The 14589-nt window shown below is 38.0% G+C and overlaps 1 protein-coding gene across 15 annotated transcripts in view; it reads right to left on the reverse strand.

The window, feature by feature from the left end:
* Positions 1-14589, reverse strand: part of DLGAP1 (DLG associated protein 1) — a gene marked incomplete at its 5' end in the record, with an annotated part of 616937 nt that overhangs the window by 127538 nt on the left and 474810 nt on the right. For all 15 annotated transcript variants that reach the window (XM_081097407.1, XM_081097406.1, XM_081097403.1 and 12 more), the window contains one exon: positions 7237-7414. In XM_081097407.1, the coding sequence (XP_080953533.1) occupies positions 7237-7414 (178 nt within the window). The remainder of the gene's footprint in view (positions 1-7236; positions 7415-14589) is intronic.

The raw sequence follows: 14589 nt of genomic DNA on the forward strand, positions 1-14589 counted from the left end.
TTTCTAACAAGATACTCATATTCTGCGCCCAAATAGAACAAAGCTGATATGTCAAAATCTGGAAAAGCACTATCAAGATTTTCCAACTACGTACTATCTAAAGAGGTTACGCTCTCCTTTTTAAAGAACTGATAGCCATGGTCCACTATTTATAAATGCATTGTGAACATTTTCCAAATGAGGCCTTCTCTTTTTTGAGGAATCAGTTTTTATTTGTTTATATGCCTCTGTGTATAACCTACATTGGGCTTGAGCACCCTCTAAAAAATAAATACGGAAATAAATAAATAAGCCAGACCCAGTGCTCCAGTTCCCACTTTGCAGAGATGTGGGAGCATTCTTCAATTTTCTGGTTCCTTTCAAAACTTCATGTCTAATTTCCCTAACATCAAATTCATGAGTAATTGAGAATTTAACAGGTTAAACTGCAACTAAGCTTAGAATACATAGTGAAAACTATTACAATATTTGACTCTTTCCTCATTTTATGTTATCTGAAGACGCCCTCCAATAATGCCTAATTCTTGAAACTTCAGATAAAAGTGACCAATTTCTTTAAAGCATACTAAGTGGAAAAGACATGGATTTCTTAAAAATTCTTTAGAGTTTAAAATAGTATTTTAGCATACTTCATCTAATTTTATATAACCACTGCATGCTTTTGAGGCTAATTATATATGTCCACATTGAAAATTGAATCTAGATGATCTATATACATGTTTTTTTAGGAAGTACTGGAGACTTAAAGGGACATGATATTTGCAATTCATTGTCAAGGAGAGAGTTACATGCAATTCTTTTGTAAGTTTTAAATGATTTCAAAGTAAAAGCAAAATAAGCTTTTACTATGTATGTGTGTATGTATTTATGTAAACATGTATATGTATCACTTGTTACATTTTCCTTTTTAGTCACCATTTTGCCAAACATCTCAAAGAAATAGTACATCCATCCTTGTGAAGGTAACTATTACACTTGAATAACTAGCTTTCTACAGGTATATGTGTCCTCCTGGCTATTTTTCATAAACATTGAATCATAAAGTAAAACCAAACACAAAACATGTATAACTCAACAGATTATAATAAGGAAAACACCTGTATAAGCACTACCCAGAGCAAGAAGCAGAACTTTTCCAGGCACTCATCAGCCCCTCCATAAGCTCCATCCTAACCATAATCCCCACCCTCCCTCCAAGAGTAACCCATACTCTGAGTTCTATTGCAATCACTTCTTTGCATTTCTTTTTCTTTTCTTTTTTACCCAATTGTGCATTCCTGTATTCTGTAGTTTAGTTGTACACATTTTAAATATTTAATGTATCTTTTTAAAAAATATATATTTTATTGATTTTTTACAGAGAGGAAGGGAGAGAGATAGAGAGTTAGAAACATCGATGAGAGAGAAACATCGATCAGCCACCTCCTGCACATCTCCTACTGGGGATGTGCCTGCAACCCAGGTATATGCCCTTGACCGGAATCGAACCTAGGACCTTTCAGTCCACAGGCTGACGCTCTATCCACTGAGCCAAACCGGTTTCAGCTTAATGTATCTTTTAATTCATGTTTAACATACAGGTCTTGCTTCATCCATTTTAAAAATCATATTCATCCAATGAAACATCTGGGTCATTTGACCTGTAGAGATTACCATAGTTTGGATTTGCAGATTTCATATTCACGGTAGGATTTAGCATATATCTTTCTTTGTCTTTTATATTTCCTGAAAAGTATAAGCTGGATCCAGATTTTTTTCTTTTCTTTTTCTTTGGATGGAAAATTTTGATCAGACTCAGGCTCAATCCCTTTGGCAAGACTAGAAGTCATGTGTTCTTTCATTAGGAGGCACATCATGTGTGAATCGTCTCTTATGTTGTTAGGAGTTATTCGTGCTCAAACGTCCAGATCCATTAACTCATTGAGGGTTTGCATAATGGTGATATTTTATTTCCAACAACCTTTACTATTTAGGAATAGTTTTATAAAGAAATGCTTCCTCTCATATTATTTGGTTACCCAATGGTTTAGTTCATATGGGAACTACAGGAAAAAGGAATTTTCACTTTTATTTACTAAGTTTCAGGGTAATACATTTGTTCCCTCTTATCTACCAAAAGTGAACTGTACTTTTAAAAATATCAAAATAGCCGAAACCGGTTTGGCTCAGTGGATAGAGCATCGGCCTGCGGACTGAAAGGTCCCGGGTTCGATTCCGGTCAAGGGCATGTACCTGGGTTGCGGGCACATCCCCAGTGGGAGATGTGCAGGAGGTGGCTAATCGATGTTTCTCTCCCATCGATGTTTCTAACTCTCTATCTCTCTCCCTTCCTCTCTGTAAAAAATCAATAAAATATATTTTTTAAAAAATAAAAATATCAAAATAAACTCATAGGTGTAAAAACATTTGATGGTTTTAAATATAATTCACTTATCATTCTTAGTGAACTGGAATTTGTCTCAGCTTTGGCCAGTGGGCACCTCTTTGGCTGGCTCCTGAGTCCTTTTGACCTGAAGCTAGTAGTCTCAAGTAGCTTCCTTGCTATCAGTTATGATGAGGTATTCTAAACTCATCTCATACGTTTCCTGCCCAGTCCTGGAGTCAGTATTTCCCCCCAAATCCCTCGTTTCTATTAGCGGGAACTGTTACCCAAGAACACAATCTGCTCACTAGGAAGCTTTGTTGTCATTGCTACTTGTTGGTCATTGTTCCTAGGCTAACTCAGTGGACAGAACTAGGTTATGAATTCCTCCATTTCAAACCCAGACTGCAGGGTTTTTATGTCATCTCTTTTATATTATAATTATTTCTTTATTCCATACTAAATTTTGTTTCTCGTGCACACAAAGATGACAGGATTGGGATATCCTACAATTATTCACTTGCTTTATTCCACAATACATGCACAACAGCCTCATAATAACACATTAATACTACCACTGACCATATCATTACTGAAAACAGTTAATTCTTTTTTTTGGGGGGGGCGGGGTACATATGCTCTCTCCATTCTTTCCTCATTTTAGAATAGTTGTACTATATTTACATTATAAAAGCACATAACCTATATGTTCTGTCCCACTTTGGCCTGCTTTTAGTCTTAGTATCACTAATAACTATATTTTTGAATGCTTGACACTACTTTTTCATATAAAAAGATTATTCTTTATGAAATTTATACATAAATATAGGTCAAATAATTATAGATGGCCTCATTTCCCTCATCTGTAAAATGGTTAAAATAATACCTACCCCATATTGATGCTTTAAGGATAAAAATAAAGTAATATATACAAATACATACTATATTTCTAGGCACATGGTAGGCACTGCATATGTAGTTTATACTATTTTTTGATATAGTGAGAAGAATGAGGCAAATTATTCTAACTCTCTGAGATTGAGTTTTGTAAATAAAAAATGATCTTTCTTATAGTTCATATGAAATTAATGAGATATCATGCAAAGCTTCCAGTCTGTATCTGGTAAACAATACATTGTTACTAAATGTATACGAACATTGTTTTCATTTTCATCATAACTACTACTACTACTACCACTATTATTATTATTTTAAAATATATTTTTATTGATTTCAGAGAGGAAGGGAGAGGGGGAGAGAGAGAATCATTGATCGGCTGCCTCTTACACACCCGCTACTGGGGATCGAGCTGCAACCTGGGTATGTGTCCTTGATAGGAATCAAACCTGGGACCCTTCAGTCCGCAGTCTGATGCTCTATCCATTGAGTCAAACCAGCTGGGGCAAGCCTTACTTTTAAAAGCCCTCATTTTTATTAGATGTATATATAGCAAAACATAAAAAGGGAGTAACCATATAAAATGATGTTCAATTATTATCTAACATTCAAGCACAATCTGTTTTTACGGTTATTTTATTTCTGTAGGGTAGGAATGTCAAACATACAATTTAGTTATTCTAGGCCAATTTCTTAGCTTACAACATTTTACTTTGATCTTTCTAGGAGACTTTGAAAAATATATGTATCAAGTTTTAAAAGGGTACAGGATATAATGCACTTAAATTCTATACTGTTAGGGTTGCTACTAATGATTTATAAGAAAGCATATCTTCAACATTATAAAAGTCTACCACTTTTTGAAAAGTCTAGAGTATATATATATGGTAGTATTGCTTTGAAGAAGAAACTATTCTCTGAATAATGGCAATATTGGAACTGCAATTGAAAGTTGAAATTATCCTTAAAGATGCTGTCTTACCTGAAAATTGAATATAGAACTAGAAAAATGAGGTATCATTAGGAATCCATTTAGGATGGCTATTCTTCCTGTATTTTACTTAAGGTGAAATGATGATACCATTGAATTGCAGAGCTTTGCCTGCTGCAACATCAACATGCTTCTTCGGTAATTTGTTGATATCTCATTAACTCTCACTAGGAAGTAATATTGTCTCACAGAAGGTCATGTCTCTGGCTCAGGGACTACTAGCAGGCAGTTGCATGGGCACACTATCCCGATGGGGGAAGTGACACACAATGTCCCAATGGGGGAAGTGACATGTGCTCCTGTTTTAAATGTGTAAAATTATAAAAGCAGTGAATGTGTATAAACATTTTTCCAATAAAAAATTTTAAGCCCACTGATGTATTCTGCTCACATAACAATTGTATTTATAGATGATTTTATAATTGCAGAAGACTATGTGATCATGAGGTTGTCCAGAATAAAGATAAGCTTAAAGAAGCTTTAAATGTTTTATTATATTGTTTATTGTGAAAACGTAAGGACAGACAAGTCCAAACTTCACCAAATGAGGCAGCAACTATTTCCCTGAGAGTTGCGTTTGTGAGCATCACTGGGCAGCATCAGCTAGCAAACATAGGTATGCATGCTCTTAGAGATTTATTTAAAGTAAGGAAATGCTGACATTTCACATGCCAGCTTTCCATGTCTCCCACCCTGCTCTGCTCTTAGAACCTCACTGTGGTCCCTGTCTTTCTTTGCTCTTCAAGAATCCATGTAGATCAGGGAGTAGGAATGAAGTGAGAGCTATGGTTCTATTTAAGGATCTTCCTCAGAGATCAGAGATGCTTCCATGCTTAGCCTATAATATCATCATTTTTTGTTCAAATGCATTATTTGTCTAATCTATACCAACACCACATTATACTATCACTTCCCTACACCAACATCACTGCCATCACCACCATAAACACAATCTCCATCACCACCATAACTACCACCACTGTTACCACCATCACTACACTACTATCATTATCAGCACCATCTTTTCCAATGCTATTACCATACCACCATCATCACTATTACCACCATCACCACCACTACCACCAGCATCACTATCATCACCACCATCTCTACTACCACCACCATTACCACTATTACCACCATCTTCACCATCACCATCACCGTCACCACCTCTACAGCACCATTAGTAGCATTAATTCACCTTGATGATCACAATGTCTGTCTTCCGAACTAGCTTCTCTGCCCCTAGCCTCACATCATCTCCAATATTTCCACATTTTTTGGTCAGATTAATTATCCTATGTTGAAATTCTGATCAGATTTCTTGCTTGCTTAAAAGCTGAAGTTTTAATTAATCTTTAATCAATCCCATTCCTAATGAATAAAGTCCAGTCCATTGGGCCTGCCAAGCAAGACCATTTGTATAAAAATGTCTCCAGAATAAAATTCGGAATAGGTTTCCATTGCGGCCTCTACAAGTATTCTAAGCTCCATCTAAACCAGAGCATTTGCTATTCCTTGTACATGCTTTAGGCTAGCATTTTTCAAAGTTAAGAATCAGATACTACTTTATTTGTTAAAATGCCTAGAAGCTTTCTCTTTAGAATCTGGGCACTTAGTATCTTTTTTTCCTTTGCTTCAGGATCTTATTGACAATTTTATGACCATAAAGACAGTCTCATTTAACATCTGGTTACTTACATATCTTACAGGGTGCTTATAAGGACTAATATTTTAAAAATATAAAGCAATTGGCATAGTACCTGACCTAGTAAAGGTGGCTTCATTGTTAATTCCTGCTCTACCTATCTTAGAGTGTTTTCGCAGTGTTCAAGAAAATAATGTTTGTGCCAGGACTTTTTTAAGTTTTTTGTATGTTCTCCATTAGACTGTAAGCTTTGGGGGTGGTGGCAGCAGGGATTATGTTGTATTCATCACTGAATAGCATGCATAATCCAGCTCAGTGTTCCGCTCAATAAATAGAAGTATTAGCTGAATTAATAGCATAGTGCGTATTTCTTAAATTGTGAGATAACTTTAAATGAAGTGTTCCTACACATCATTAAAATAACCTTTTTTTTTGTCCTTCCAGAGGAAGCTTCTGAGGCACCTTCTGCTTTTCTGGTGACCCCTGAAAGCTGCAAGGTCAAATGCCCCAAGAGTCTCAGGTTCTTTTCACCCCAAGCTTCGGCAGTACACCGCTCTCCCATGCCCTCTGAGACCCTGAGTGGGAGAGACTAGAAAAGCTTTAGCTGAATATGTTGCCTTTATTGAGTGTTTTTAAAAAATATATATTTTTATTGATTTCAGAGAGGAAGGAAGAGAGAGATAGAAACATCCATGATGAGAGAGAATCGTTGATCAGCTGCCTCTTACACGTCCCACACTGGGGATCAAGCCCACAACCTGGGAATGTACCCTGACCAGGAATGGAACCATGACCTCTTGGTTTATAAGGTCAACTCTCAACCACTGAGCTATGCTGGCTGGGCAAACGTTGAGTCTTCATCTCCAGTCCTGTGTACCAGTTCTTAGAAGTGGACTTCTGTCTCATTAACAAGCCACACTATTCACCTAGGACCCACTGCAGGTAAATAGATTGTATCTCATTTCTTGTCTTGATGGCCTGCTTAATACTTGTGCTTTTATGATTGGACACTGCCTTGGTTTTGCCAGTGATGTCTACCATGTCCTTTTATCCTTTGAGCATCTTACAACTGAAGCCTCATCTATTGACTTCTTGCTGACAAATTTACTGATGCTCATGAATTTCCAAGAACTCCCCTGCTGTGCTTTATTTATCTGCAGAAGACCCCTCACCTGCTGGTAGATTGTTGATATCAGGGGCCAAACGCAAGCAGCATTCAGACCAGGCCTCCTGCCTGATTCAGCAGTGTCTCCTGGGGGAATGACTGACTCTTCACCTCGTCACTCTCAGTGTCCAGTAACCCTTGTGCAGTTCATGGCCTGCGGCCAAGGTGCTCACCTGGCTGATGGTGCTCATGGCTCGCATGTAGCTCTCATTCCTGGAGCGGAACTTCGGTGACGTGAGCAGGCCTGCAGGGTCAAGGCTGTCCAGGCTTCGGTTGATGGAGACTTCACTTACTGCCCTCAAGTAACTGTGACTCCGGATCTGGAGTTTGGGGGAGTGTTCATTGGAAATCCTGGAAGAGAACAATAAAAGGGATGCATGTAGTCACATTCTGAAATGTAGGCAGTAGTAAGATGCGGCAGTGCTATCATTAACATGGCACCTAAAATGCTGGGGCCAATAATATAGATGCCCTCCCACGATTGCTCAACTCCTGCATGGTGTCACAGAAGGAAAACCTTTCACAGGAAATCATCATGGTCTGGTGACACCAGAGAGCAATTAAATTCTCAAACTATGAAACAATTTCGCCGTTCACCTTTGCCTCGGCATCTGGGGAGGGAGATGACAGCTGCGACTGCCTCGCCCCAGAATTCTGTCCTGTGTAATTTGTAAGCTTTTCCTTTGTGCCCCTTTCTTTTCAGCGCTTTCACAAAATAGAAATTTTAATTTAAAAGTTCCATTCAAAATGAAAAAGCATTATAAATAAGTAGAAATTATAAAAAAGAAATGCACCAGAATTTTATGAAGAAATCGATAAAACTTCATGGCAGGCAATATATAAGGCCTAAGTAACTATAAAGGAAAACAATTTTCCTGGATGGAAATATGAAATCTTGTAATAAAATTTCCCCAATCAATCTATAAATTTAATGCAATTGCAATAAAAATTCCCACAGAATTTTTTTATTGGAATGTAACAAACTCCAAAAGTTTATATGAGGCTCGTAGCAGCATTATTCATAAAACCTAAATTTGGAAATAACCCAAATGCCTATCAATAGACACATAGATAAGTAAATGTGGTATATCCATGTAATGGAATACTATTTCTTCATAAAAAGAATGAAACAGTCATTGAATAGGGAACATATCTGCAACACTACACAACGTAACAAAAAGGGTTCACCTCCATAATATGTAAATTAGACTGAAAAATGAATAAAGAACAATGCAACCAATTCAAATAAAATGGGGAAAAGCTATAAAGAGGTAATCACAGGAAAAGAGATACATGAATTGACAGGAAAATACATTTATATGCCACCATGTTATAAAAAGATGTTCGGTCTCACTAATAATTAGGGAAATGCTGATAAAAGGTAAGATGCTATTTGCACATTAAATCCATGCACATCCCTGTCCATGTTCTCAGATGGTAAAGATCTTCTTCACAGTTCAAATGTCCTCTTAGCATTGTATAATATTGAACCCATTCTTTAAAAAAACATGCAGAAAATTTTATTTCACTGAACAGGAAGTTGGAGGCAGAGTACTCAAGGTTAATTCAGTGGTTCTGGTTCTTTCCATCTCTCAGCTTTGCCATCTTGTGTTCTGACCTTCGTTTTCAGGGATTTCCCTTCCTTACAAGGTGGTTGCTGCAGGTCTGGGTCTCGTGCATGTTCATACCCATCATGTAAGCTGCCACCACACTGTGGCCCATAGGCACCCCACCGTCAGAGGCTCTGGCCAACAGCTCACGGAGGTCCCAGCCAACACCCGTCCCAGAAGCCAGAACGTGAGTGAAGATACCTCTAGATGATTCCAGCTCCCTCAGCCATTAATTTTCCCAACTGATGCCCCAGACATACTGGGCAGAGACAAATCATCCTCATGTTGCCCCATCTGAGTTACTGACTTGCAAAATCCAAGATCACAATATTGTTTTATGCCACTAAGTTTTGGGGTGGTTGCATCCATTTATGAAGCTTGTATGGAATTTCTTAAATGTAATAGCCGAAAAAGATACACTCAATAATACTAAACCCGGAGAATTTGGTTAGCAGCTACTTTTTGCAATTATACTGAGGGAGCGACCAGATTAAAACAGACCTAGAATTTAATATAAAAATGAACCCCTTATCTATTTTACTATCACAAAAGAGAAACTTTCTAGAAATGCCCCCTCTGGACCCTTCAAAGAGCTTCCAAACATGAAAAGACCTCTGTCCGGTCAAGCAAATATTTTCCATGTGTTATGTACTATTACGGCAATTCATAGTGGGCCATTATACATGCCCACACCAAAAATCCCAACCAACAAACCGATAAGGTAAAGAATTCATTTTTCCTTTACAATCTCTTCTAGGAAAAGAGAACCCTAGCTAGATGCATTAAAACCTCAAGTTCACTTCCCTTAAGAACCTGAAAGGTAGATGATAGGTGTGTTTCTTTGGCTATTTTGCAACTTGACCCAGAGCAATGATATTGCCATCATTAATGATGATGGGCTATTCCAAATGGTTATCTGGGCAGCAATGGGGTGGTTATTTAATAAACGGTATATTTTCAAAAGAAGAAGTGAATTTCTACTGTTTTGAAGAATGAATGTCTGCTGGCTGAGATGGGGAAATGAGGCCTCATTGCAACAATCACCCTGGCCACTTGTAATGAAATATAGCATAATTCCCAAATTTTGAAGTGAAAAATCATTCAGAAAGGTTTGAATAGTTCTATTTTGGTGAGTCATTCTGATAAGACAACATATACATTAATAATACACTAAATATAAGGAAGTGAACTCTTTTATCTGTACATTTCAAGAGCAGAGCCCACAGCTATCAATATAGAGGGACAGTATGTACATGTGCTCCTGATGTGGAAACACTCATTAAAAATACCCCGAATAGTGCATTGATTACTTTATGTCCACCTCAAAAGAAAGTTGACTTGCTACGAGGAAAGGGAACGTGTGTATTCAGAAATATTAGCTCTATGTTAGATTATTTTTTGATGTTGGCCTATTCAAATGGTATTCATCTTTTCCCACTTTTCTCTCTACATAACTTATGCTAAGTTCATCTCTTGTGGTTTATCAGAACTGAACTGAGATTTTGAACTGGTTGAATCCCATTCATTATCATGTCCTTTAACTACACCTAAAGATGAGATGCCTTAGATGGCTGAGAGGCAGAGATACAATCAAGGTATCAGTAAGGTTGCCATTGCAAAGAAGAGAAAATGCAGTGATACTCAGACCATGACATTTTAAACCAAGGTCCCAAAAGAGAAAATGACTAACTTTATTACTAAAAATGTATGTAACTTTATAAGATAAATAAGCTCTGGGGATCTAATGTATAGAGAGCATGGTGGTAATAGTTAATAACAATATGTTGTGTACTTGAAATTTATTAATAACTAGTGGCCTGGTGCACAAATTCATGCACATTGAAAGGAAATTAATTAGAAGAAATATTTTAATATTGCTATTCGCCCTTTCTCTATAATAGAAATGTCAACCAAATTCATGATTGACAACGACAGGTGGAAACACACGTGTGCAATTGGCACCAGTGAGACTTTATATGTATTGCGCATGTGTGAGTCAACTTAGCCTTTTATAGATATAGAAGAAATTTTTTAAATTTTAAAGTTGAGGTATAATTGACATATAACATTAGATTAGTTTAAGGTGAACAGCATAATGATTCAGTACTTGTATATATTGTGAAATGCTCACCATAGTAAGTTTAATTAACATCTATCACCACGTAGTTAGAATATTTTTTCTTATGAGAACTTTTAAGATTGAATCTCTTAGCAACTTTTCAGTATAAAATACAATATTATTAACTATAGCCCCCATGCTATACTCACTTCCCCATGAGTTATTTATTCTATAACTGGAAGGTTGTTCACCCTCCATGCCCCACCTCTGTTCCTTATATCTATAAATTTAGTTTCTTTAGATTCCACATATCAGTGAGATCATAGGGCATTTGAAAATAGATCTTAAGCGGGGTCACCATACACACAAAGGTAACTGCGAGGTGATGGATGTTTTAATTAACCTGGTCATTATACACCTTAAATATATAAAACTGGGGGGGGGGGGGTCAATGGCTTCCACTACTAAATTTATACCGACAATCACAAGTCTATTTGTAGCCCATAGCTTTCTCTGAAACTTTAAAACTAAACTTCTAATTAACTACTGTGCATTGCTATCTGGAATATCCACAGGTATCAAAAAACCATCCTGACCCCCTAAATGAACACATTACCTTTTCCCTCCGATTTGTTTCTTTCCTTTTATTCCACATTGAGATGAATGGCACTGAGATTTACCCATTACCAAACCAGAAACCCAGGTGTTTATCCTTCCTCTTTTCTTAACTGTCCAAGTCCCTTTGGTGATCAGTTCTCAGTTTTACTTCCTGTACACATTTAAAATTAATTCCACTCTCAGATAATGAATGGGTTAGAATGTACAGATCCTCCTTGACTTAGCTATGGGTTTGCATCCCAATAAACTTATTGTAAATAACGCTGGCAACATGAACACTGTAGGCTATCAGTTGCTTACTCCTGTGATTGATTGCATGCCTTGCTATGAGCTGTGGCTCAGTGCCACTGCCCAGCATCATGAGAGTATCATGCGGCATATCACTAGCTAGGAAAAGATAAAAATTCAAAATTCAAAGTACGATTTCTACTGAATACATAAGGCTTTGCACCATGCTAGAAGAGAAAAATTGTAAGCCGAACCATCATGCCAGCGACCATCTGTAGAAAAAAACTAATAACATGGCCCCTGACCTACTCCCAAACTGGATGTTAGACCTGAGTTCATGCCTGAGAATAAGCAGTTAATTTCCAAATCTTTAAACTTCTGCTATGATGAGTCAGGGTCTATGTGTGTGGGCTCGAGCACCACTGTGCATGAGGCCCCTGTGTATTCCATGTCCCAGCCTGGTGGATGGGTCAGTGCTGTCTGTAGTCAGTGGAGAGGAAGGAAGGCATGAGCCAAGGGAGATGGTGGGACTTTCCTCTTGTTCTTCTCTGATTTGCAGCATTCTTGTCTGATTCCCTGGGAAATGCAGGTGGTTTCTAATGACCAGACTGCCCTACTGAGTATCGCCTTCTGCTTTCCAATACATCACTGGCTCCCACACTTCCTTATACTATAGCTATCCTGGTGCCTTAATTAAGGAATGGAAAGACCAGACGTGACCATAGAAAAAGGCATTTAAAATACAATTTTAATGTGCCATGAAATACACACGAATGCACATTCATTTGCTATGTTTTACCACAGCTTTAGCTGTAGAAATGCAACAGTTCTGAAACTTATAGAGAAAATAACTATTCATTCATCCAAATAGAAAGAATAAAAAGGTTTTGCAGTAAATGTGAAGAATCATTAACTTCACAGATTCTGAACAGAAAGTATAATTGCCCACCATATAAGGCAGAAACATATTTTAAACCATTGTTGAGCAGAATGAAAACATGCTGCACCAATCCATTATCACCGGAATCAAATAGTATTCAAATGGCCACATGTTCTCTGAGTAAATCAGTTAGGTACAAAGACAGTAATAATTAGGACTGTTGACAGTCAAAAGCTTTTCCAAAATCGTACTCAGGTATTGAAAAGATGACTTCTGCCCACTTAATTACTTTTGCATCATGATAAATGATAGTAATTTTTTATGCCTTGAGCGAGAAAGAATGGAAATATAATATTTACCCCAATGAAGATGGCTTAACTTATCCATAGAGAAGCACTGAACAATCATTTACTGACACATAAAAAGAGATACAAGCTTTCTGATCAAAATGTTCTCTATTATGGTAGCAATATAATACATTATACATATTCTGCTGTGGAAAATACCAAGATTCTTATTTTAAATTTAAAAAAATTAATTCATTTTTTTGTTTAATATATTTTTATTGGTTTCAGAGAGGGAGAGAGAGAGATAGAAACATCAATGATGAGAGAGAATCATTGATAGGCTGCCTCCTCCATGCCCCACAACGGGGATGGAGCCTGCAACCTGGGCATGTGCCCTGACCGAATCGAACCATGACCTCCTGATTCAAAGGACGACACCCAACCAATGAGCCACACTGACGGGGCAAAAAAAAAAATCCCAAGAATCTGATAAGGAATGTGTATAAAACTCCAGCTAGGGAGCCAGGGAACTAGACAAAATAAATAAACAAAGCTACTCTTTCATATTCTGCTGTCCGAGAGCTAAAACTCATCTGGTTTCCTTCCCTCATCTACACCCTGAAGGCCCTTCCTCTTCTCTGGGTCTTTATTAACCCTTTGAGTGCCAACCAATATCCTAGGAACTATGCTAAAATTGCCAAGGCATTTGTGCTGATTTTACAGCATTTTAGGAAAAAAAAATTATGAATCGCAAGTAAATGAAGTTCCATATTCAAAAACTTAAGGAAACCTTTATTACATTGACATATTTAGCAATATCATCATCACTAATAAAAGCAGACTTAGAACTGGACGCCATTTCGAAGCTTTGATAGCGCTCCCGGCACTTTTGGAGAAAGACAGGAGGAGCGCGATCGTGCTCCTCGGCACTCGAGGGGTTAACTAGCTTTCGCCTCTGCACTAATGAAAAAGGCGTTTATGCCCGTCCAGCTCTGTCCTATGCTCAGTGGTTTAAGTGAAGAAAAGGTGTGTCTGTTTCCCAAGACAGGGCCCTGACCACAAGGCGAGTCAGTCCCGGAGAGCGCCTGCAGGGGGCGGTCGACGCCGAGGAATGAGCAGAAGGCGCCGGCTGCGCAGGACATTCTGCACCTCTTGTACTAGGTATGTAAGATACAAATCTCCAAGAAAGGGGCCTTCTGGGAAGTTCAGGGTTGTTTGCTCAAATCAAGTTGTTAAATGTTTGCCATTGGTGACTTAAGGATGCGGCCTGGGTAGATGTGGCCATCTTTTCCCAGGCTCTCATTTCACAGATGAGGGAGTAACAGGCCCAGAGGAGCGCTGCCCTCTAACTAGCTAGTGAGAGGCATGGCTGATGCTAGAACTGAGGTCTCCCCCTGGCGGGCCCCTTCTCCCCGCTTTAAAACAACCCCAGGTGGCTCCTGCTGCTTACAAGATAAATATCTAATGCTAAAAGAACATTCCCCCTTCTGAGTTAGCATGGCTAGGCTTCCAGCGGTTCTCAACCTGTGGGTCGCGACCCCTGAAAATACATCCTGCATATCAGATATTTACATTACGATTCACAACAGTAGCAAAATTACAGTTATGAAGTAGCAACGAATATAATTCTATGGTTGGGGGTCACCACAACATGAGGAACTGTATTAAAGGGTCGTGGCATTAGGAAGGTTGAGAACCACCGAAAGTGGTGAATGAAGTGCTCATTAGGGAAAAACAAGCACAAACTTGAAATGAGATAGAATTATGGACATATGGCAATATCTTACTATTTTACAGCAACCTTAGGCTCTCATGGTAAGGCCAGTTAATAAATTAATGTTTTT

Source organism: Myotis nattereri (assembly GCF_964212035.1).
Source record: "Myotis nattereri genome assembly, chromosome: 8".
Lineage (NCBI taxonomy): Eukaryota > Metazoa > Chordata > Mammalia > Chiroptera > Vespertilionidae > Myotis > Myotis nattereri.